This window comes from Chiloscyllium plagiosum, chromosome 16, assembly GCF_004010195.1.
Source record: "Chiloscyllium plagiosum isolate BGI_BamShark_2017 chromosome 16, ASM401019v2, whole genome shotgun sequence".
Classification (NCBI taxonomy): Eukaryota; Metazoa; Chordata; class Chondrichthyes; order Orectolobiformes; family Hemiscylliidae; genus Chiloscyllium; species Chiloscyllium plagiosum.
The window spans coordinates 66,956,176-66,980,865 of record NC_057725.1 but is presented as its reverse complement, the minus strand read 5'-3'; the positions used below and the strand labels follow the sequence as shown (position 1 = coordinate 66,980,865).

Sequence of the window (24,690 nt, the reverse complement as noted above, 5' to 3'; positions counted from 1 at the left end):
CCTTTGTAACTGGATCCTGGACTTCCTGACTGGGAGACCTCAGTCAGTCTGGATTGGGAACAACATGTCCAAAACCATCACACTGAGGACAGGGCCCCCCCAGGAATGTGTGCTCAGTCCACTGCTGTTGACCCTGCTGACACACGACTGTGCAGTGATGCATAGGCCGAATCACATCATAAAGTTTGCGAATAGTACAACTGCAGTGGGTCTCATCAGCATGAATGACGAATCAGCATACAGAAAGGAGGTGCAGTGGCTAACGGACTGGTGCAGAGCCAACGACTAGTCTCTGAATGTGGACAAAACGAAAGAGATGGTTATTGACTTCAGGAAAGCACGGGCCACGCCCCACTGGACATCAATAGCTCCCCCCTGGAGATTGTGAAGAGCACCAAATTTCTTGGCATACTCCTAGCAGAGAATCTCACCTGGACCCTCAATACCAGCTCCATAGCAAAGAAAGCCCAGCAGCGTGTCTGCTTTCTGCGCAGCCTGAGGAAAGCCCACCTCCTAACCTCTTCTAAACCTTTTGACCCATACCTTAAATCTTTGTCCCCTAGCCATTCGTCCTTCCAACGAAGGGAAGAGTTTCTTCCCATCTACCCTCTCTATGCCTTCAGAATTTTATATATCTCAATCATGTCCCCTCTCAGTCTCCTTTGCTTCAAGGATACTCTAAATGTGCCCAGCCGGTCTACCTTTTACCTGCCTGTGATACCAAAGCCTGCAGGGGTTCCAGCTGAGGAGGGTGAGCTTGTATTTGGCCAGGACTCTCCCAGTAGACCTGCACTGGTGAGACCTAAATGCCGCCAGTGACGACTGGCCAAGCTTTCAAGGCCAATAGGACCAACTACAGAGCAGGGTCCCTTCATATCAGTCTGCAGTCCAACGCAATGTGAACAGCCTGTGGCAGGACGGAGTTTGAAACAAGTCTGCTGCCCGAGGCAGTGTGAAACAGTATGCAGCCCTATCTATTCCACATTCTAGCACTGCTGGCTCTAAGTTAGAGCCAGGTTTTATATCGCATCTGACCATTAGTGACATTTAGTGTGAAAGCTGTATGCTACATCATGAATACTGATGCCCAGGAAACATTTGCATCTCCACTTCTTTTGACCCTGGGATGGCCAGTAACTAAAATGAGCTTGGTGCTGGACTCATTTCTGTTTGAAATCACCCACATCATGTCAAATGTATATTCGAACCGGTGACCCCAGAATACTGGGTCTCTGAATTACAAGTCTAATGACATTACTATGACACTACTGTCTCTCTCTATTCTCCTATTAACAAGGTCAAGCATCCCAAATGCATCTTGACTTCTGCACTTCCAAAGAGTTTTTTTATGTAAACAGAGTTTATGTTTTAGTTTGTATCTTTCCTCTCCTTTTCCATCCTACCAAAATTATTTCTCACCATTCTGCATTAATTTTCATCTGCCATGTTTCTTCATTTCATGTCTTCCTGAGGATTGCCACTTCATTTACTGTAATTCCAAGTTTCACACAATACACAAACTGTGAATTCAAGTTTTGTACACCCAAATCCAGATCTCCCTAACACTATGATATCAAATTTGTTCACAGAATATTGACTGGCTCTGGCAGCATCTATTGTCCACCTTTAATTGGCTTTGAAACAGTGATAATGAGCTGCCTTCTTGAACCACTGCAGTCATGAAATGAGGAAGGCGGTTCCAAGATGTTGCTCATCATCTTAGTGATGGAATAATGATAAAGTTCTAAGTTAGGATGGTGTGGCTTGGAGGAAACTTGCAGGTGGGGGGTGTTTCGACACATCTGCTTCTCTTGTTCTTCCAGCTGGTAAAGATTTTCAAGATGCTTTCAGAGGAACCTTGGTGAGTTGTTGCAATGCATCTTGTAGAAACAGGACTCCTGTTTAATAAATTTTTGAGAATATAACTAGCAGATTAGAGAAAGGGAAAATCAGTGGATATGATATATTTAGATTCTCAAAGCTTTTGGTGAGGGACCAGACAGGTTAGTGAATATAATTAGAGAATGTGGGATTGGGTGGGATGTACTAGCAGGATTGAAAACAGGTTAAATGGACAGAAAACAGTGTCAAATAAATGGACCATTTTCAAGTTGGCCAGCTGTGACTTGTGCCTCAGGAAACAATGCTGGGCCCCAGTAATTTCCAATCTGCATCAATAATTTGATTGTGGGATTAAATGCACTAGTTCTAAGTTTTCACATAACAGAAAACTAGGGACAAGTCTTAGTTAGGGTAATACAAGAAGGCTTCAAGACAGTCATAGAGATGTACAGCATGGAAACAGATCCTTCGGTCCAACCTGTCCATGCCGACCAGATATCCCAACCCAATCTAGTCCCACCTGCCAGTACCCGGCCCATATCCCACCAAACCCTTCCTATTCATATACCCATACAAATGCCTCTTAAATATTGCAATTGTACCAGCCTCCACCACTTCCTCTGGCAGCTCATTCCATACCCTCTGTGTGAAAAATTTGCGCCTTAGGTCTTTTTTAGATCTTTCCCCTCTCACCCTAAACATTATGAACAGCAAAAATTGGCAGATGGATACAACATGGAGAGATCTGAAGTTATCCACTTTTTGTCAGAAAACAGATATACACAGCAGTTCTTAAACGTAACAGGCTAGGAAGTAGTGAACTTCAAAGAAAATTGGGTGTCCCTGTGCATTAGTCACTTACTGCAAGCAATTAAGCGGTAAAGTGGCATATTGGCCTTCATTGCAAGAAGATTTGAGTATAGGATAAAGGTATCTCATTGCAATTATAGAGCCACGGTGAGGCCACATCTGGAATACTGTGTATAGTATTGACCTCTTTACCTATGACTTGACATATTTTCCAGAATGAACGCCAAACTAATTCCTAGGATTGAGAGATTGTTCTTTTTGAAATGGTTAAATAACATAGGACTTTTTATTTTCAACAGCATGAGGACTGATCTCATACAAACATAAACAATTCTCACTGACACAGATACAGCAAGGAATTTTCTCTGGCAGGGTGGGGAGGGGGTAAATCTAGGAGACACAGTGTCAGGGTTAAAGGACAGGCAATTTTGGACTCTGAAGAAATTTCTTCACAGAAAACTGTGATGAGCATCTGGAATCTCTGGGACAGAGGTTTGTGGAGCTGAGTGATGAAGTATGTTTAAAACTTAGATAAGATTTCTGCTATTAAAAGCAGCAAGAACATGGGATTGTGCAGGAAACGACATTGAAGTCATGATCTCACTGAATGGAAGAACAGGCTCAATGGTCTGAATCATTTCCTTCTGCCCCCATTTCTCACATCCTTATGGCCCTCATCAGCTCCTCTTCTTTCTATATCAAAGAAGTCAAACATTTTAGTCAAATATAGTTAAGAAGTGGTATATGGAAATGGTGGCTCAGTGATTAGCATTGTTGCCTCACAGTGCCAGGATCTGGGTTTGATTGGGGTCTGGGTCATTGTTGGCATGGAGTTTGCATATTTTCCCTGTGTCAGCGTGGGTTTTCTCTGAGCACTCAGCTTTCCTCTCATAGTCCAAAGATGTGCAGGTCAGGTGGATTGGCTATGCTAAATTGTCTGTAATATCCAGAGATATGTAGGCTAGGTGGATTAGCGATGGGAAATGTACGGTTACAGGGTCTGGTGGAATGCTCTTCAGATGTATGGACGTGATGGGCCAAATTGTCTGCTTTGACACTGTAGGGATTCTATGTCTATGTTAATTTAATTTCTCCACTATGAGATAAACCTCTGTAACTCTTTATTCTTCAACAATTCTATGTTGAATATTGAACAATTGTTTGCCCCTGATCTGGAGACACTAATATCAAAGAAACCAGAATGTGCCTTGTCCTGTATGGATCAGCTGACTCTAAAATAGAGTTATTTTAAAAACAGTTTTTCATTTTTAGCTCAGAGGTAGATCAATAAAATATTTGAATTCATTACCACTCCTCACAATCTTTCATCATTTTTTCTCCTCTTTTGTAGGTCCGGTCACTGAATTTGCATGGACAGTCTTCAGGGTAGACACAACGATCATCATAATCTAAGACCATCCCCTCTGGACATATACAGCCAGATACGCATTTAGCTGGTATCTTTGGGTAAAGTGAAGAATGGACAAATCAATTTTCAAATAGTTAGATTCACAATTCTGAAAAAAAGAGAATTTTCTATATTTCCTACTCACGCATGAGATTTCTGTGGCTATCATCTGGCAGGTTGGTGCACATGTTGTTCCATATTGGTCTTGTGGCCCATGTGCACAGCTAAAGTAAACTTTAGGAGGCTTGCACATTCCTGCAAGGACAAATTTGCTGAGGTTATCCACTTTTTGTCAGAAAAAAGAAATACACAACAATCCTTAAATGTAAGCAGCTGGGAACTTCAAAGAAAATTAGGTGTCCTTGTTCATTATCACTTAATATTAAATTGTGGATGCTGCAAGCAATTAAGTAGATAAATGGCATGTTGTACTTTATTACAAAAAGATTTACGTATACAATCACCATCAATGTGAGATCATTTTCAAGTGGAATACAGTAAGCAGGATTACAAAGTAATATATATGAAACCATATCTTTGATTTTTTTTGAGTATAAAGACACTTGTATGACATATTCTAAATATTTTTAATATTTAAAATGAAAGAGAATTTCATTAGACCTTTGAAGACTGGAGGCTGGCCTGCACATTTCAGTTTCCCATTCCTACAAAACCTGTGGAGAGAGACAGGGAAGAGATTTGAGGTAACCGTTTCTCACTAACGGAACTGGATTTGCTCACCTTGATTTGCTGCTTTGTTCTGCCTTTATTTCATATTTCTGATTTAAGGCCACTTTTTTTCTGTATTTCATTGTCATGTTTCCAGGTAGGATAACCCACATTCTATGTAAACTACTCTTTCTCCAGGTGAACTGCTCATGCTTCATATAGTGCCAAGGCAAATGCTTTCACTCAATGTATAGTGCCCAAGAAAGGTGTTCACATTTCATACCGTGTCCATTCACCATGGGAAATATCTATGCTTTATGTGGAATGTCTGAGATCACAGTCTATTTTATATATAATTGCTCTCATTGTTCAGTCCTTTGAGTAGAGGACTGAGATGTTATGTTGAGGCTTTACAGAATATTGAGGTCTCTTCTAGATTACTGTGTCCAGTTTTGGTTGCCCGGTTATGGGAAGCATATTATCATGCTGGGGAAGGTTCAGGATAGATTTACTAAGATATTGCTGCGTGTGGAAGGTTTGAGATATAAAGAAAGGTTGGGACTTGTTTCACTGGAGCGTAGGAGGTTGAAAGGTGACCTGGTCAAAGTTTATAAAATAATGAGAGGCATAGATTGAGTTGATGGTAGTTGTCTTTTCCCTGAGATGGGCAATCTCAAGACTAGGGGGCTCATTTTAAGGGTTGAAGAGTGTGGGCTGGAAAAGCACAGCCAGTCAGGCTGCATCGGAGGAGCAGGAGAGTTGACCTTTTGGGCCTAAACCCATCATCAGGAATTTTAATGAAGGGCTTATGCCTGAAATGTCGACTTTCCTGCTCCATGGATGCTGCCTAACAGACTGTGCTTTTCCAGTGCCACACTCTTCAACTCTGATCTCCAGCGTCTGCAGTCCTCACTTTTTCCTGGCACATTTTTAGGGTGAGAGATTAGATTAGATTAGATTACAGTGTGGAAACAGGCCATACCGACCCGCCGAAGCGAAACCCACCCATACCCCTACATTTACCCCTTACCTAACACTACGGGCAATTTAGTATGGCCAATTCACCTGACCCTGCACATCTTTTGGATGGTGGTGGGAGGAAACCGGAGCACCCGAATTCACCTGACCACCCTGCACATCTTTTGGATTGTGAGAGGAAACCGGAGCACCCGGAGGAAACCCACGCAGACACGGAGAGAACGTGCAAACTCCACACAGTCAGTCGCCTAAGGTGGGAATTGAACCCGGGTCTCTGGCGCTGTGAGGCAGCAGTGCTAACCACTGGGCCACCGTGCTGCTCAAGAGGTGAGAGATTTAAAAAAGATATAAAGGGCATTTTTTTTACACAGAGTATATTTTGCTGTGGAATGAATTCCTGTGGATGTGAGTACAATTAGATATTTAAAAGACATTTGGATAGATACATGAATAGGAAAGGTTTGGAGGGATCTGGTCCTAGAGCAGGCAGGTGGTACTATTTTAGTTTGGAATTATGTTCAGCATGCACTGATTGGACCAAAGAGTCTGTTTCCATGCTGTATGATGCTATGATTCTATATACGACTTATTTATTCTGAGTGTTAGAAATAAATTGTATATATTCAATTGTATTACTATTCTAATGTATAGTAAGGCTTACTCTTATTTGTTCAAATCTTTGGAATCCTGTGGCTTTATTACCTTATAAGTACCTTGATTCTGAAACTTTGTCTATTTAAAAATAAAAGTTGCTAGTTCCTAATGGTATTGTAATATCTTGTTTTACAGGAAGTGCTCACTCTCTATGGAAATTGCCTGTGCTATGTGTGAAGCTCCCAGGCTCCATGATAATCATCCATGCTCCATATGAAGTGTTCAGGTACCAGGCAAAATATGCTCCATGAAAAGCCATGTGCTCCATATGAAATGCTTACACTTCACGTACAGTGCCTGAGCCCAACGTGAAATGTTCTGTTTAACATACAATGCCCACATTCGATGTAAAGTGTCTGTGCTTCATGCAATGTGGGAGATTAGAAATGTAGTTTCTGCAGGTGGTGGTGGTTAGAGATGTTGTTTTTGCAGATGGGTGAGGGGGTTTTGTGGGGGGAGGGGAAGGGGAACATTACACAAACGGTAGCGGGATTCTTGCAGCATACATAAGGCTAAGATTTTAACGAACATAGAGGTTTTTGTTTAAGAAATAGTTTTAAACTAAGAAATAACTTTAAAGTGTTGTAGCTGACCACAAAAGAAGCAGTAGGGGCATTTCACAATAAGCTTATAGTATGATAAGGGGAACTGGATAAAATAACAGGCAGGCTGTAACAAACAAGGACAAGGACAGCAGGGTAGTCAGATAAGGAAAATTAGAGAAAAACAAGTGAAGTAATCGGCTTATGATAGGACAAGACTAGACTAATGGGAAAAGGGAGACGTGATTCTGCAACTTGCAAACTGAATAAAGAATGCCTACATACTTTGTAATTTGCACTATTGCTTGCCTGATTGCTTACGCAAGCGCCTGTTCTTGCAAGGCCGTACAGAATAACATGTTCTTGTTTCCAAGGCTTTGTCTCAGGCTGAATTGTGAGTGAGTTTTGTTTCTCACATGCAATAACATAATTACATCTGAGGTGTCCATATTGCATGCACAATCTCTATCCTCCATGTGTAGTGTGTGATGAATCCTTCTTCTTTTAAGTAATACTTCTGCTGCAGAACCCACCATTCAGTGAAAATGCAACACCCAGGGCACACTCAGTTCTGAGGAATTATTACATTTGGCTGATACAAAATATCAGTTACATACAATTCTGCCAAGAAATAGAGGCAGGCTGAATTGCAAGACTTTTCAGTTACTCCAGACAATTCAAGGGTCACTGAAGAGGCATAAAGACCCGTATATGTGTGAGAGGAAGAGAATAGACTCCATGTGAGGGAGACAACTGAACTAAACAGGTTAGAGGAATAAGTGAGAAGAGTAGTTGGATATCTTTGTGTTGGTAAAATTCAGAAAGAAGTTCTAGAAGTTAGGCAGCTAAAGATTGAGATCAGGGGTCTGAAAAAACCCTTGAAGATATGGGGCTAAAAACAAGCTGTCTCTCATAATTAGTTCTGTCTACCTGACAGTGAAGGTTGAAAAACAGAAATAGTATTTCCTTTAATGTTCCTCTAACGTGGAACATTAGAGTTCAGGGAAAGGCCCATGGGGAGTTCAAGCTTGGTGAAGCTAGATGCCAATGAAAAGCTGGAGTTGTGCCTATGAGTAGGGACAGTTTGTAGTGTCTAGAGGAGTGTAAATCTGGTTATTAGAACTGGAATAAATGTTGAGGCAGCGCATATTAAATCGGACATGTGATGGACAAAAGCCAGATAGACAAAAGTGAAAAACTGTAAGCTGTTGTGAAATTCAATGAAATTTGATAGCACAAAGTGTCACTAATATCTGAGAGAGTTGCTGAGAAACACGTGAGAACTGTCTTCATCACATTTGCTATTTGATGTGCTGTGTGGGATTCTCTTTCACAGTCTATTACCTATATTAATTTGGGGTTTTAAGAGTATGAGCTAGATTTTTATTATAGATTGCATATTCTAATACTGTATTGTGAAGTTTATTGTTGTTGTTCCTACGGCTTTTTTCCCCTCAATAAGCTTCCTGAATCTTGCCATTTATGTCCTTTAGAAAATAATGATGACTTGGTCCCTAGCCAGATTATGCCTTAAGTTTGGTGGCCTAGTCTGTGATCATTATAAAGACAAATTCTTTGTGAAATGCCAGTATTTCATTATTGCCTGCCTGTGTCCACAGTCTGTGTACCCATCTTAAATCAATCATCTTGTCAAAAATAGAGAGAGATTTTGAATCATAAGGCCATCCTACAAATTTCAGCACTCAGTTTAAACCCAAAAAATTTGTGTCGAGGCTCAATCCCCAAACATTATAGCAATGCAATCTTTCAGAATAGCCACAAATGTTCAACCCATTAGGTTAACATCTATAATGCATAACTAGCTCAGAGGTGACTGCTTGTGATAAAGGTCAACACATTCTTAATGTCTACAGATGGCATTCATCTGTCACTGATTTAAAATTAATGCGTTTTTAAAAAGTGTTCATTAACATGGAAGACAGTAATGACATATAAGAGTATAAAACATTCTTCACTACTTTTCAATTCAGGTCATTCTAAGGTGCTACAAAATTGCATGATATATTTTAAATGTTTTTTTTTCATTCTGATGATTCAATATCTACACTGCTTACTTACCAAGTCTCATAGTTAATGGTGATTGATCTGCCTGGGCCTAAATAGTCACCATTGTTGATTATGCATTGGCATTTTGATGCTTTAACACAGTTACCATAAACATCAAGATATGTATGTGTTGGACAGATACATCCATCAACTGGGACATCAGTTGCACTGCATTCAAAGTCTCGGTCAGATAGTGACACGCAGGTCCGATCACACGCTCTGGCATTGTAGCTGAAAACTTGATGATCAGGGCACATAATTTCTGGGGATAAAAAACAGTTTGGTAGATTTAAATTGTTTTCTGAGCCTTTCAGTTACACAGTATCTATTTCTAATTAGTGTTATATTTTAATAGAATCACTATATAAAATATAACAACAGATCCAGTGCCATAGTTTAACAGTTAACTCTATTACACCTGTTGGGGGATTCCCACAGAGATTAAGGAAAATTTTTGTAAGGAGTTTTATTACATATTTAATTTCCAAGCAATTCTCAAAGACAGCACTCTTTATCCTAATCACTCTAAAGTGACTTTAAAGTTATTGGTGAGTTCGATCCAGTGATGACGAAAGAAGAGCAGTATATTTTCAAATCGTGATGGTGTATGACTTCGAGAAGAACATGTGGTGGTGTTATTTCCATATATCTACTGCCTCTGTCTTTTTAGATGATATAGGTCATGGGTTTGATAACTGTTGTATTATTGAATAGAACTCAGAAAGGCAGTGTATCTTAATGAAAGTTGGATGGCATGACATAAGATATCCAGAATCCATGATATAAGATATCTTCTGTAGCAGTTGTAGTGGCAGTGTATAGTCAGTAGAGTCAGCCGTGTGTAATATTACAGTTATGTAATGTAACAATAACATTAGTAAGCACAAAATTCAGTGTATATATCTGAGATTTTAATTTCAATACACCTGCCTCAATAAGAACCCAGTTTTCATGGATTATGTTATATGGGGGAACATATTTTTCTTATATTTTCATGGGATGTGGGAGTTGCTAGCAACGTCAGTATTTTTTAGCTCATCATGTTAATTGTGCCTTGGCTTTCTAAGCCACTTCAAGGGCAGCTAAGTGTCATGCTGAAGTCACATGTAGGCCACATCAGTTAATGCCCTTGCCTAGGTGTGTAGGTGGGTTTTTACAACAATCGGTGAGTTTCATAAGTGCCATTACTGAGACTGGCACTCCATTCTGGATTTTATTAACTGAAATAAAATTCTCTATTTCAAACCCAGGGCCTCTGAATTAATAGTTCAGTCACACTACCATTACATACTATCTTCTCCTCCACCACCTCTGCACCCCCACCTACTATAGGGGCTCAATGTACAGCACTCAGACAATATCATACTGGTAGTGGTACTTGACCCAACTACATTACGGCAGTAGTTGGCTCTAAAGGCTAGTGGCAGCTGGTTGGTATTGAAGGAGGAAGAGATGATAGCAACAGTGGCAATTATGAAGACTTTTTTTCCAACTGTAACTCAGCAGCTAACTGAGTGCTGAGCTGAAGTTTACAACAAATGTCAAAGACCAAATTTCTACAGCGAAGACTAAACTGTTGCAACCTGTATTGAAGTAACCTCAATAAAGAAAGACATTTATGAGTAGTGTCTCTTTCAGAAGAAATGGAGGCTATGGAGAGCCAAATCTTTTTAAAAATCAGTTTTACAAGAGACTAAGGTCAGCTCTGATCTGGCAAGGCAATCCCAGAACAAATTACAGGCAAAAATGCTGCAAAAGAAAAATTCAATGTGTTAGTGAGGGCTTACCTATGTCGATTAATCATTTGAATTTGTTTTTCAGCACAGAAACAACAAAAGAGAGGTATGTAGGACATCAGTCTACTATTTCGTTTGGTGCAAATCTCTCAGACAGATATTGCTCAGCTATTATCAAAGCAGCAACAATAAAGAAGAAACAGAAAGAGAAACCCCAACAAAAAAAAACCCAAAAAATTAAAATGCAGCAGAGATCATTTTATGGTAGCATTTTAAAGAGCTTAAAGCTACGATTAAGTCAAAAAAACAAATATTTCAGTATGGATGGCACAGAATTGACACACTTTCAGATTTTCAGTTAATAAAGAAAGAAACAAACTTTACTTCGTGGATCAACAAATAACTGAGAAGGAGAGGCAGGCAATCTCCTCAGCATTTTTGGAAATGAGGTATTGAGAAGAGTTAATTGCTTCTAATTGTTTCCACTTATGACTGTAAAGGTCGTGTCAACATTTTCCAGTTCTTAGAAGATCAGCTTAAAATTTGTTCCAACTTCAGAAATACACAGGATTGCACTCTCGTCATATAAACAACAACAAAGTGAAACAATCCATCAATTCAATTTCAGATATTAACGCAAAGGATGGAATGTGATTTTACTAAAGCTAAGTTCCAGGCTTTAAGACTTGTTAACTGTTGTGGTTCTGTTCGCCGAGCTGGAAGTTTTTGTTGCAAACGTTTCGTCCCCTGGTTAGGTGACATCATCAGTGCTTGGGAGTCGCCTGCGAAGCGCTTCTTTGATGTTTCCTCTGGTGTTTATAGTGGTACCACTATAAACACCGGAGGAAACATCAAAGAAGCGCTTCGCAGGAGGCTCCCAAGCACTGATGATGTCGCCTAGCCAGGGGACGAAACGTTTGCAACAAAAACTTCCAGCTCGGCGAACAGAACCACAACAACGAGCACCCGAGCTACAAATCTTCGCACAAACTTTGAACTTGTTAACTCTTTTACAAAAGCAGTTCTAGACAAACCCTATGGTAAATTATTCTTCTGATCTTCACAAAGGTCTATGTTTGCTTTTCCATGAGGGGATTTCTCTTTTTTTTTTCCCAATTTTTATCCCTCATGGATTGAAATTGATTTTGGAAACCAAATTTTGATTTATGGATCAACAGATAATCATCAGCCATTTCAGCTGCTAGTCTTTCCGTTTTAACTCTCTACTCTTCCACATGCGTTCTCACTACTTCAGGAAGTGAATTTTTGAACTCCTCCAACATAATCCTCTCTCTAAGAGTGTCATAGATTTGATTATTAATGCCCTTATCCACCTATCAAAATTACTTTGTTTGATCCTTTCAAATTCAAAGTAGGTTTGATGAGAGTCCGTCCTTAGAGTCCTAAAACGTTATCTGTAGGCTTCTGGTACCAGCTCATATGCACTTAAGATGGCTTTTTTGCCTCCTCATAGGCCCAGATATCTCCTCTGATAGTGATGTGAATACCTCACTAGCTCTTCCTACAAGTTTTCTTTGTATCAACAAAACCCACATGGTCACTGGCCACTGTGTTTGTTTCACCACCTTTTCAAATTAGATGAAAAAGACTTACACATCCTGCTCATCAAATTTAGGCAACATTTCAATATATTTAAACAGCTTCTCACCAGGATGTTGGCTACCAATGGCTTTGCTCTTCCTCACTAAGCTTACTTTCAGCCTTCATCTCCATCCTTTTAAACTAACTTTCCTGTCTAAGTGGCAATTTCTGAAGTTCAAACTTTCATTTTCTTATTGCTCTGCTAAAGCAATTTGTTCTTTTTCTCTTTCCTCTGCTTTTAATCATAATTCAAATTGTTTCATTTCTGTTACCCTTTCCTCGTCATTTTTCTCTAACTCCAATTGCTTCATTTTCAATTGGATTTTAACCATTTCTCAAGATTCTGATGGCGTTTCCAGCAAATTTAAATGCTGATCTTTTTTGTAATTATCTCTCCTTTCCTCATGGAAGGAGGCAGCTTCAACCCCAGCCTGTCTGCTAATTCAGCAGATTGGCATTAATCATCCTTTTGTAAAACCCCCAAAATCACTTCTTCCACCCCAGAAAACTCTTTGGTGACTGAAAGAGCCATTGCTATCCCAAGTCCTGTTTAAACCAACCAAATTCAACGCCTAGAATTCAACTCGCTGCCTTTTACTCCAACAACCCTCATCCTAAATCGGAACTATAGAACAAATCCCGCAAACAGCCCCAATCTGTTATGGACCTGATCAGACCCCCTCGAAACACTTCAAGACCCTAATTTTGGTAGTTGTTTTAACCAAGTGTAGACTGGATATTCCAGGAGTGATGCAACTGGTCAAATCACTGAGTTTCAAACAAACAGAATTTATTTACAAGATTACCAAACGAAACACAAACAAAAGAGAATAGAATACAGAATAATATAATCTATCCGAAAACCCAACAGATTATCCAAACTTAATGACGCTGTTGTAACTACTTGCAACAATCTCCATAAACATCCCTTGGCACAAAAGGTAATATTGAACACAGGGTCTTAAAGGAGAGACAGAAATGGCAGCATGGAACTCCCTCTTCCATATAGCTGTTTCTTGGATCAGCAGCCTCAAAAACTGATTGCCTACTTTCAGTGGAAAGCCAGCCTGCTAAAAACCAAACCAAACCAGTGAAAAGGTGAGCTGTGAGAACTGGCCACTCCCCTGTCATTGTACAAGTGTTTCTTTTAAACTTGAAAGCCTTTTTCCTGACGCAATATCTGTTAACTATGATCAAATTGGTCATAAAACCCACACAAACCAACTTTTCAGAATTGCTACTTTTACGACCTCTCTGGGGGAAAAAAGAGTCAAGGACCGCATAACCCTGTTAAATGATCAGTATTATCACACGCTATAAAACAGCTTTTGCAGCCATCAAAAGGGTTAGTAAAAAGGGCCTTGTTTCACAATCCAAAACAAGATCCAAAATATCATGACATAGCTTGGGTTAAAATGTGCAAGAGGGTCAAGTGCCTAAAGAAACCCAAAGTGTAACTTAACATTCCCCAGCAACATGAGATTGTGAGCCAACCATGGAATAATGTCAAGGATATTTCAAAACTTCCATCCATGGCATGAAAGCCAATGAAGTCTAAGAATATTGGGGAAGCTACAGTTTACAGAACCCTGTCAGGCACTAAACATGGTAATTTTTTTATTGACTTACGGGACATGGATATCTCTGGCTAGGCCAGCTTTTACTGCCCATCCTAATTGCCTGGAGGGCAATTAAGAGTCAACCGCATTGCTGTGGATCTGGAGTGCACTTGTAGGCCAGACCAGGTAAGGACAGTCATAGAATCATAGAATCAAACAGCAGGAAAACAGATCCTTCAGCCCAACTCATCCATGCTGACCAGGTACCCTGAACTAAATTGGCCCCATTTGTCTGTATTTGGCTCATATTCCTCTAAATCTTTATTATTCATGTACCTGTCCAAATGTCTTTTAAATGCTGTAAAATACTTGCCTCTACCACTTCCTCTGGCAGCTCATTCCAATTATGCAACACTTTTATGTGACGAAGTTGCCTCTCACGTTGCCTTTCACCCTAAACCCATGACCTCTGGATTTGGACTTTCCTACCCTGAGGAAAAGACCTTGGCTATTCGACTTATCTATACTCCTCATGATTTCATAAACCTCTACAGTCACCCCTCAGCCTCCTATGCTCCAGACATAAAGTCCCCCTATCCAGCCTCTCCTTATAACTCAAACCCTCCAGACTTGGTAACATCCTAGCAAAACATTTCTGCACCCTTTCTAGTTTAATAACATCCTTCCCATAGCAGGGCGACCAGAATTGTATGCAGTTTTCCAAAAGTGGCCTCACCAATCTCTTGTATAGCTGCAACATGATGTCCCAAGTCATACACTCCATGCTCTGACCAATGAAGGCAAACGTGCCGAACACCTTTACCACCCTGTGTTTCTCTGATGTCACTTTCAAGTAACATCACCGTGGGTGGCACGGTGGCACAGTGGTTAGCACTGCTGCCTCACAGCGCCTGAGACCCGGGTGCAGGTCAGGTGAATTGGCCATGCTAAATTGCCCATAGTGTTAGGTAAGGGGTACATGTAGGGGTATGGGTGGGTTGCGCTTCGGCAGGGCGGTGTGGACTTGTTGGGCCAAAGGGCCTGTTTCCACACTGTAAGTAATCTAATCTAACCTAATCTAACATGCACTCCTATGTTTCTCTGCTCAACAATACTTCCCTGGCACCGATCACTTACTGTAAGCCCTGGTCTGGTTTATCTTACCAAAATACACATCATTTATTTATCTAAATTAAATTCAATCTGCCACTCATTGGGCCATTGGCCCATCTGATCAAGATTGCATTGTACTCTTAGATAACCACCTTCACTGTCCATTGTACCACTAATTTTGGTGTCATCTGCAAAATTACTAACCATGCTTCTTATATACTCATCCAAATTGTTTATATAAATGACAATCCTTGTAGCACACAGTAAGTCACAGGCCTCCAGTTGGAACAACTCTCTATCACCGCCTTTTGTCTCCTACCATTAAGCTAATTTTGCATTCAATTGGCTAGTTCTCCTTTGATTCCATGATCTAACCTTAATAACCATGCAGAAGCTTATCAAAGGCCTTGCTCTAAAGACACCTCCTGGTCTGTCTTCATCTATCTTCTTGGTCACCTCTTCCAAAAAAGGTCTGTGGGACACAATTTCCCATTCACAAAACTATGATGACTATCCCTAACCAGTCCTTGCCTTTCCAAATGCATGCAGATCCTGTCCCTCAGAATCCCTTCCAATAACTTAGTCCACCGATGTCAGACTTACCGATCTGTAGTCCCCAAGCTTTTCCTTGCAACCCTTCTTAAATAATAAAACAAAATTTAGCCGCCCTCCAGTCTTCTGGCACTTAACCCCTGGACGTCAATGATACAATAACTCTGCTAGGGACCCAGTAGATTTTTCCCTAGCTTCCCACAATGCCCTGGGATATATCTAATCAAGGTCCAGGGATTTATCTATTTTTAAATATTTTAAGATCTCCAGCACCTCCTCTACTATCATGTGAACTCTTTTCAAGACATTACATTTTATTTCCCAAAGTTCTCTAGCCTCCATGTCTTTTTCCACAGTACAGTCTAGAAACATGGAGCTGTAAGCATGAAAACAAACCCTTTGATCCAATTTGTCCATGCTGGCCACATTAATCCGAAATTATTCTAGTCCCATTTGCCAGCATTTGGCCTATATCCCTCTCAACCCTTCCTATTTATATACCCATCCAGATGCCTTTTAAATGTCATTGTAAGAGTCTCCACCACTTCCTTGGCAGCTCATTCCATACACGCACCATCCTCTGCCTGGAAAAGTTGACCCTTAGATCCCTTTTAAATCTTTCCCCTCTCACCTTAAACTATGCCCTATAAGTTTGAACTCCCCCACCTCGGGTGAATGACCTTGGCTTGGAAAAGAGCCTATCCATGCCTCTCCTGATTTTATAAACTTCTATAAGGTCACCTCTCAGTCTCCGCCGCTACAGGGAAAATTGCCACTCCTATTCAGACTCTCCCCAGAGCTCAAACCCTGACAACATCCTTATAAATCTTTTCTGAACCATTTCAAGTTTCACAACATCTTTCCTGTAACAAGGAGATCAGAATTGCATGCAGGATCCAAAAGTGGCTTATCCAATGTCCTGTACAGCTGCAACATGACCTCCCAACTCTTATACTCAATACACTGACCAGTAAAGAATTGAAAAGCATAGCAGGTCAGACAGCATCCGAGGAGCAGGAGAATCCACATTTCAGGCATAAGCCCTTCATCAGGAATGTGGGGTTGCAGGGGGTGGAGCCAAGTTGGAGGACTGGGTCTGGACTGAGGTGGCGGGGAGGGGAGATGAGGAAACTGGTGAAATCAGCATTGATGCTGTGTGGTTGGAGGGTTCCAAGGTGGAAGATAAGGCATTCTTGCTTCAGGTGTCAGGTGGCTAGGCTTTGGCAGTGGAGGAGGCCCAGGACTTGCACGACATTGGCAGAGCGGAAGGGGGAGCTGAAGTGGTCGGCCACAAGGCGGTGGGGCTGTTTGGCACATGTGTTCCAGAGATATTCTCTGAATGTTTCCATGAGTTAGTGTCCTGTCTCCCTAAAGTACAGGAGACCACATCGAGAGCAATGGACACAGTAAATGAGTTGTTTGGATGTGCAGGAAAATCTCTACCAGATGTGGAAAGATCATTTGGGACCTTGGATGGAAGTGTGCGGGGAGGTATGAGTGCAGGTTTTACACCTCTTGCGGCAGAAAGAGAAGGTGCCGGCAATGGATGGCGGGTTGATTGGGGGCATGAACCTAACGAAGGAGTAGCAGAAGGAATGGTCTCTGCAGAATGCTGATAGAGGTGGGAAAGGAAATATTTCTTTGGTGGGGTCTGAATGTAAATGGCAGAAATGGCAGAGGATGATGTACTCCATCTGCAGATTGGTACAGTGGAAATTGGGGACCGGGGGGTCTTGTTGCAGTTGGAGGGGCTGGGTTCAAGAGGTAGGGGAAGTGGAGGAGATGTGTGGGAGGGCATTGTTGAACACATGGAGGGAAAGTTGCGGTCTTGAAATAGGAGGCCATCTGGGATGTTCTGAAGTGGAATTGTTCCTCCTGGCAGCAGATGCGGTGGAGGAATTGTGAGTTAGAGATAGCGTTTTGACAGGAAGAGGTGTGGGACAAGATGTAGTCCATGTAGCTGTGGGAGTCGGTGGGTTTGAAGTAAATGTCCGTGATGAGTTGGTTGCTTGAAATGAAGATGGAGAAGCCCAGGAAGGGGAGGGAGATATTCACGATGGTTCAGGTGAACTTGAGGTCAGATTGGAAGGCATTTGTGAGGTTCAACCTCCTCATGGGAGCACAAGGTGGTGTCGATACAGTCATTGACGTAATGGAGGAAAAGATGGGGAATAGTGCCTTGACACTGACAAGTTAAGGTAAGCATACCAATTGCCTTCTTCATTATCTTGTCTACCATGGACTTCACTTTTTCAAGGAACTATAAACATGCACTCCAAGGTCTCCTTGTTCAGCAACACTGCCCAGGAACTTGCCATTAAATGTAAACGTCCTGCCCTGATTTACCTTACCAAACTGCAGGACCTCTGAATATTGACGCAAAATATTCAAAATATTCTTTCCTTGTTCTTTGCCGTGCTATTGCCTGCCTTGTCTATTTAACTTGGTCCCTTTAACTTTTGTACCAGCCTCAACATTCACTCTTTTCTCACTATTGCTTAGGGTCCCATCTCGCCACCAAGGTGGTTTAAAACCTCCCGAATAGTTTTTGAAAATCTTCCTGCCAGGATCTGGATTCCCCCTTGAGTTCAGGTGTAACCCATCCATCCTTCTTATTTGTTTTTTAATTCATTTGAGGGGCATTGGTATCGGTGACTGGCCAGCATTGATAGCCCATTCCTATTTGCCCTTGAGAAGGGAGTGGTGAGCTGCCTCCTTGAATCGCTACAGTCCACTTGCTGTGTGTTGACCCACAATGTTGGTAGGGAAGGAATTCCAGGATTTTGACCCAATGATTGTGAAGGTACAGCAGTATTTCAAAACAGAGTAATGAGTGGCTTGGAGGGGAGCTTGCAGGTGGTGGTGTTCCCAATTACTTGCTGCCCATGTCCTTCTAGATGAAAGTGGTTGTGGGTTCGGAAGGTGCTATCTAAGGGTCTTTGGTGAATTTCTGCAGTGCATCTTGTAGATAGTACACACTGTTGCTACTGAACGCCATTGTTGGAGGGATTGAATGTTTGTAGATGTGGTGCCAATCAAGAGGGTTGCTTTGTCTAGTATGGTGTCAAGCTTACTGAGTGTTGTTGGAGCTGCACCTATCCAGGCAAGTGGGGAATCACACTGCTGACTTGTTCCTTTTAGATGGTGGACAGATTTTGGGGTGTCAGGAGGTGCAGTATCCTTAATCTCTGTCCTGCTTTTGTAACTACTGTGGTCAGTCCAGTTGAGTTTCTGGTAAATGGTAACCCCAAGGATGTTAACAGTGGGGGATTCAGTGATGGTAATATTGTTGAATGTCGCTTGTCGGCCCAAGCCTGGATATTGTCCAGATCTTGTTGCATTTGAGCTTGGACTGCTTCAGTATCTGAGGAGTCGCAAATGGTGCTGAATACTGTGCAATCAGCAGCGAACATCCCACTTCTGACCTTATGACAGAGGGAAAGTCATTGATGAAGCAGCTAAAGATTGTTGGGTCTAGGACACTACCCTGAGGGACTCCTGCAGAGATTTCCTGGAGCTGAAATGACTGACCCTCCACAACTGCAATCGTCTTTCTTTGCACCAGGTATGACTCTAACCAGCGGAGTGTTTGCCCCCGATACCCAATGATTCTAGTTTTGCCAGGGCTCCTTGATGCCACACTTGGTCAAATCTGGCCTTGATGTCAAGGGCTGTCACTCTTGCCTTACCTCTGGAATTCAGCTCTTTTGTCCATGTTTGAACCAAGGATGTAATAAGATCAGGAGCTGAGTGACCCTAGTGAAACCCAAACTGGGTGTCACTAAGCAGGTCGCTGCTGGGCAAGTGCTGCTTGATAGGTAAAAACAAGGACTGCAGATGCTGGAAAGTCTAGAGTCTAGAGCTGCAGAGTCTAGATTAGAGTGGTGCTGGAAAAGCACAGCAGGTCAGGCAGCATCCGAGGAGCAGGAAAATCGACTTTTTGGGCAAAAGCCCTTCATCAGGAATCTGCTTGATAGCACTGCTGATGACCCCTTCCATCACTTTACTGATGAAGGAGAGTAGACTGATTGGGCAGTAATTGGCCAGGTTGGATTTGTCCTGCTTTTTGTGCACAGGACATACCCGGGCAATTTTCCACATTGTCGGGTAGGTGCCATTGTTGTAAATGTACTAGAAGTGTATGGCGAGGGGAGTGGCAAGTTCTGGAGCACACATCTTCAGTACTATTGCGGGAGTGTTATCAGGGCCCATTACCTTTGCAGTATCCAGTGTCTCCAGCCGTTTCTTGATATCAGATGGAGTGAATCAAACTGGCTGGAGACTGGTATCTGTGATACTGGGAACCACTGGGAGCCAGAGATGGCTCATCCACTCAGCACTTCTGACTTTTGCAAATGCTTCAGCCTTATCTTTTGCAGTGATGTGCTGGGCTCCCCCATCATTGAGGATGGATATATTTGTGAAGCCTCCTTCTCCAGTGAGTTGTTTAATCATCCACCACCATTCACAACTGAATGTGGATCAACTGCAGAGCTTGGTTGTGGGATCCATATGTTGTGGGATCGCTTAGCTCTGTCCATCATTTGCCGTATATGCCATTTAAGAGATCCCAATGATTCAAAAGTTTGAATCCTTGTCCCCTCCACCAGCTCCTTAGACACATGTTCATCTGTCTTTTCCAACTCTCACTAGCACATTCTCTAAAGAGCATTAGTGAAACAGATGGGTTTTCCAAAAATTAACTTATTGTCACAATCACAATGGATGCCATTGAAAAGCTGTAGTTTTTAATCTCCATTCATGTGATATACCCCAAAGGAATGGATAACATGTACTATATGCCAAAATTGACCCTAGTGCAAGTGAAGATATCATCCCCTTTGTGCACTATGCCTGAGAATGTACATTGTGGTGTATTTCCCACATATGATAAGCTAATTGCTTACAATGGGTCTGACATCCCATGCATTGGCATTATTCATCTTAAATGTCAATACAGCTCCTTAACATGGACACCTGAAACCTTTTACAAGATGAAAGAGATAGACCAGGTATTATTGGCCTACCATTATGCACGGATCTGCATATTATTACAATCTACAAAGTAACAAACAAGTCATGTTGCAAGGTCAAGAATTCCAAACTGCGACATCAAGTCTATCCATAACCTGATTAACTTTTACCCAGACAGGTGTGACACTATTGGCGATATGAAAGGTGATGCCCAACCTATCAATCATCTTGTAAGTGCAAAATTCACATATAAAATCAAATCAAGCTGGAATTATATTTCATAGACAAAAATAACATTTACAAAGTTCAGCATCATACTGGCTGCTGCAACTCTACAATCTGTCTTTGAAGAAAAATGGCAAAGTAAATGCACATTTAGATCCAAGATAATGGGATATTGCATGAAACATGCCTGGGTCATGTGATATTGTAATAGTAATGGTCAAATCCTGCAAAGAATTATATGACATGTCCAAGCTATGTGTGATCAATCATTCACCACGCAAGAATCCGACCTCGATACTTAAAGAATCATACAAAACAACAACTACACACCCATAACAAATGATACAATGACAAGTATTACATTGCAGAGTTAAGTTATACAGCCACGTTGTGATAGTTGTATTCAGACTACATCCAGTTATGTTCCATGTCTACTAAAGCATTATCTTTATATGTAGGGAATGTATCAATATGTATTCTTTTACATGTTTACTGGAAAAGGGTTCCCAATCTATTAAAAAAAAGGGAGAAATGCAATGTACCTTTTCAGACAGTTACTTTACATTACAACATGTGAAGTTCCAGAGTAAAGATCCTCTCTTCATTTTCAGTAGCAGTTGAAGTAGCAGGGTGTAGTCATTGTAATCAGCTATTTTGGTCTGGGTTTTACGCTTATTTATAGTTATGTTACAAAGGTATATGGAAGTCTCATATCAGAGTAAACATAGTTGTTAATAAACTTCAAAATATCTGTTCTAACAAGAACCCAATCCTTGTAGCATATGTAACATAGGTATTGAAAAGTACTCAGAAAATATCATACGGGTAATGGTGTTTGACCCAAGAAACCATGTCAGGAAGAGGTCTTGGCAGATTGCTGTGGTGTATCTTGCAGACAACTGTGTTGCCTTAATCTGGAAGGTGTTAACATTTTCAGTGATGTTTAGACAACATTAAACCAGGGAAAGAACAGTATTCCATCACACCTTTCACCCTGGTTTTAGAAAGGTAACATTGAAACATAGAAGATAGGAGCTGGAATAGGTTATTAAACCCCTTGAGCCTCCTCCACTATTCAATATGAGCAAGGCTGATCATTGAGCTCACTATCTTATTCCTGCCCTCTCCCATATCCATTGATCTCTTTAGCTACAAGAGCTATATCTACCTCCTTTGTGAGAATACATAACATTTGGCCTCAGCCACTTTCATTGGTAGTGAACTCCACAGGCATACCACCCTCTGGGTGATGAAATTTCTCCTCATCTCAGTCCTAAAACATTTACCCCTTGAACTCAAAATACGTCCCCTGATTATGAACTCCCCTACCATCAGGAACATTCCTCCTGTATCTAACCTGTCTAGTCCTGTTAGATATTCTTAGGTTTCTCTGAGCTCACACCACAATTTTCTAAACTCCAGTGAATACAATCTTAACTGACTCCATCTTTCCTCATACATCAGTCCTGCCATCCCAAGAATCAATTTGAAAAATCTTTACTGCAATCCCTCTATAGCAAAAACATCCTTCCTCAGATAAGGAGATCAAAACTGCACACAATATTCCAGGCATGGCTTCACCTATGCCCTGTATAATTGCAGCAAGACATCTTTGTTCCTGTATTCAAATTTCCTCTCAATGAACGTCAATACACAGTTTGCCTTGGTTACTGCCTGTTGCACCTACATGCTTACTTTTGGTGACTCGTGCATGAGGATTCCGACATTTCAGTGAACATTCTCCTCCTTCAATTTACAGTTCTTCAAATAATAATCTGCCATTTTTTTTAAATCAAAGTAGATACCTCACAGTTATCCACATTATACAGTATCTGCCATGCTATAATGCTCTGATTCAGAGGCAATAGTCTTATTTTCATAGAATGCCTATAGTGTAGAAACAGGCTCCTCAGCCCAACTGGCCCTCGAAGAGTATCCCACCCAAACCCATTTCCTTATCCTATTACTGTACAATTACCCTGGACTAATGCACCTAACCTACACATCCCCTTAATACTATGGGCAATTCAGCATGGCCAATTCAGCTAACCTATACATCTTTGAAGTGTGGGAGGAAGCCAGAGCACCCGGAGGATACCCATGCAGACACTGGGAGAACGTGCAAACTCCATACAGTCGTCTGAGGCTGGAATCGAACCCTGGCACTGTGAGGCAGCAGTGCTAACCACTGAGCCACCATGCCACCCCAAATTTGAGTCAAGACTGATACCTGAGAGTTACTCAATGTAGAATATCAACCTTCTCACCTACTCTTTTAGTCAAGTTTTTTTGTGTCCAGTCAGGTTTGTGATCAATGGTGACCTGCAGATGTTGATAGTGGGCACAGACAGTTCATTGCATGTAAATTATGCTTGACTGTATTGATGGTGGGCATTAATTGGTGATTCACTTTAACCTCTACTAATACAGAAAAATGAAACCTGTGATTATAGACTTTGGTATGGCTGTAAGGTACAACTTTAAGTAAATATAAAAAAGGTAAAAAAAAGGCTCAAGTTCTATCTTTCAAAGCTGCATTCAAAATACTGCCAATGAAGTCTCAGTCCTTTTGTTTAAAGTACCTGACCAACAGTCACCAGAAATATGATGATTGTGACGTAACGATTTGTGACATTCTTCTGGGAAATCTGCGAGTGTTGACATGCTCTTGGTAAACGTGTGACTACAAAGACAATCCTGTAAATGAGTAAACGTGAGTACCTTTGTTTTTGCTGTATACTTACTGCAGCCTTGCACAGTATTTCTCCATTCATTCAAAATCAGTCCTTTTGCTGCACATGCACGAGCATATGACCCCAGGGCTGCACACAAAAAGTCCTGTGTCCTTTCATAGTTGCATGTTTCAAACTGACACTTCTATTGAAGAATATAAATAGTGGCATTTAAAATCAAGCAAATTCAAGAAAACTCTAATTACAGTCATTTTAAACCTTTTGGGAATCCAATTATTGCAAGAACCTTTCACATGAACAAAACACAGTATGACTAGTCCATATAGAACCACAATTCTAGGCTGAATCTACACAGATTCTGGAAGATTTCAGACTGACATTCGCAAACCTGCTAGACCTCAATTGACTTGTGACTCTCAAATGGAAAGCTATTTTAGGTGGGGGGAGGGATCTGATTGAGGAGGTCTACAAAATCATGAGAGGTATAGACAGGGTGGATAGCAAGAAGCTTTATCCCAGAGTAGGGGACTGAATTACTAGGGGTCACGAGTTCAAAGTGAGAGGGGAGAAGTTTAAGGGATACATGTATTGAAAGTTCTTTATGCAGAGGGTGGTGGATGCCTGGAATGCGTTGCCAGCAGAGGTGATAGAAGTGGGCACAATGGTATATTTAGGATGTATCTAGACAGATACATGAATGGGCAGAGCAGTGGGGTACAGATCTTTAGAAAATAAGCGACAGATTTAGATCGAGGATCTGGATCAGTGCATGCTTGGAGGGCCAAAGGGCCTGTTCTTATGCTCTAATTTTCTTTGTTCTTTGTTATTGAGAGTGGCCCTTATTGTATAAAGGTGTGATCTCACTTGGTGTGGACCTAAGCAATTGTTTTTTTAAGGTGTTTGTGCTCTGTTTCTACCATCTTCTTTTTCATTGGCTAAATACATGAGAAGGAGGCTGCCAGGCCTTTACCGATGTCTCTCCTCTGGAACATGGCAGAGATTCCTGCCCTCCTTAGGCTTGGTATGGGAATTCAAATTTATTTTCCTTCTTTCAAAATTGCTGGTGGAACAGATACCATAGAAAAGGATGCAAGTTGTTGGGCCAATTTTGCTAAATTATGCTTGAAAACCAAGTGCATCATTAATTCAAAATGTTTTTAATAAGATATCAATAAAAAAAAGCTCAGTTATTAATCTGTACCCAGTCTTAGTATAAACAAAAACCATGTCACCTCTTCAAATGGCACAGGATCCACCAAACTATGG

At 41.2% G+C, this 24,690-nt stretch overlaps 1 protein-coding gene across 1 annotated transcript; it reads right to left on the bottom strand.

Moving 5' to 3' along the window:
- Positions 1 to 207: 207 nt before the first annotated feature.
- Positions 208 to 24,690, bottom strand: LOC122557987 (mucin-6-like). The gene is made up of 7 exons (XM_043706288.1): positions 24,657 to 24,690; positions 23,476 to 23,608; positions 8,983 to 9,232; positions 4,682 to 4,734; positions 4,206 to 4,315; positions 3,962 to 4,113; positions 208 to 292 (listed from the first exon to the last, which is right to left on the bottom strand). Coding segments are annotated over exons 3-7 (561 nt in total). The 5' UTR covers positions 9,228 to 9,232; positions 23,476 to 23,608; positions 24,657 to 24,690; the 3' UTR covers positions 208 to 291.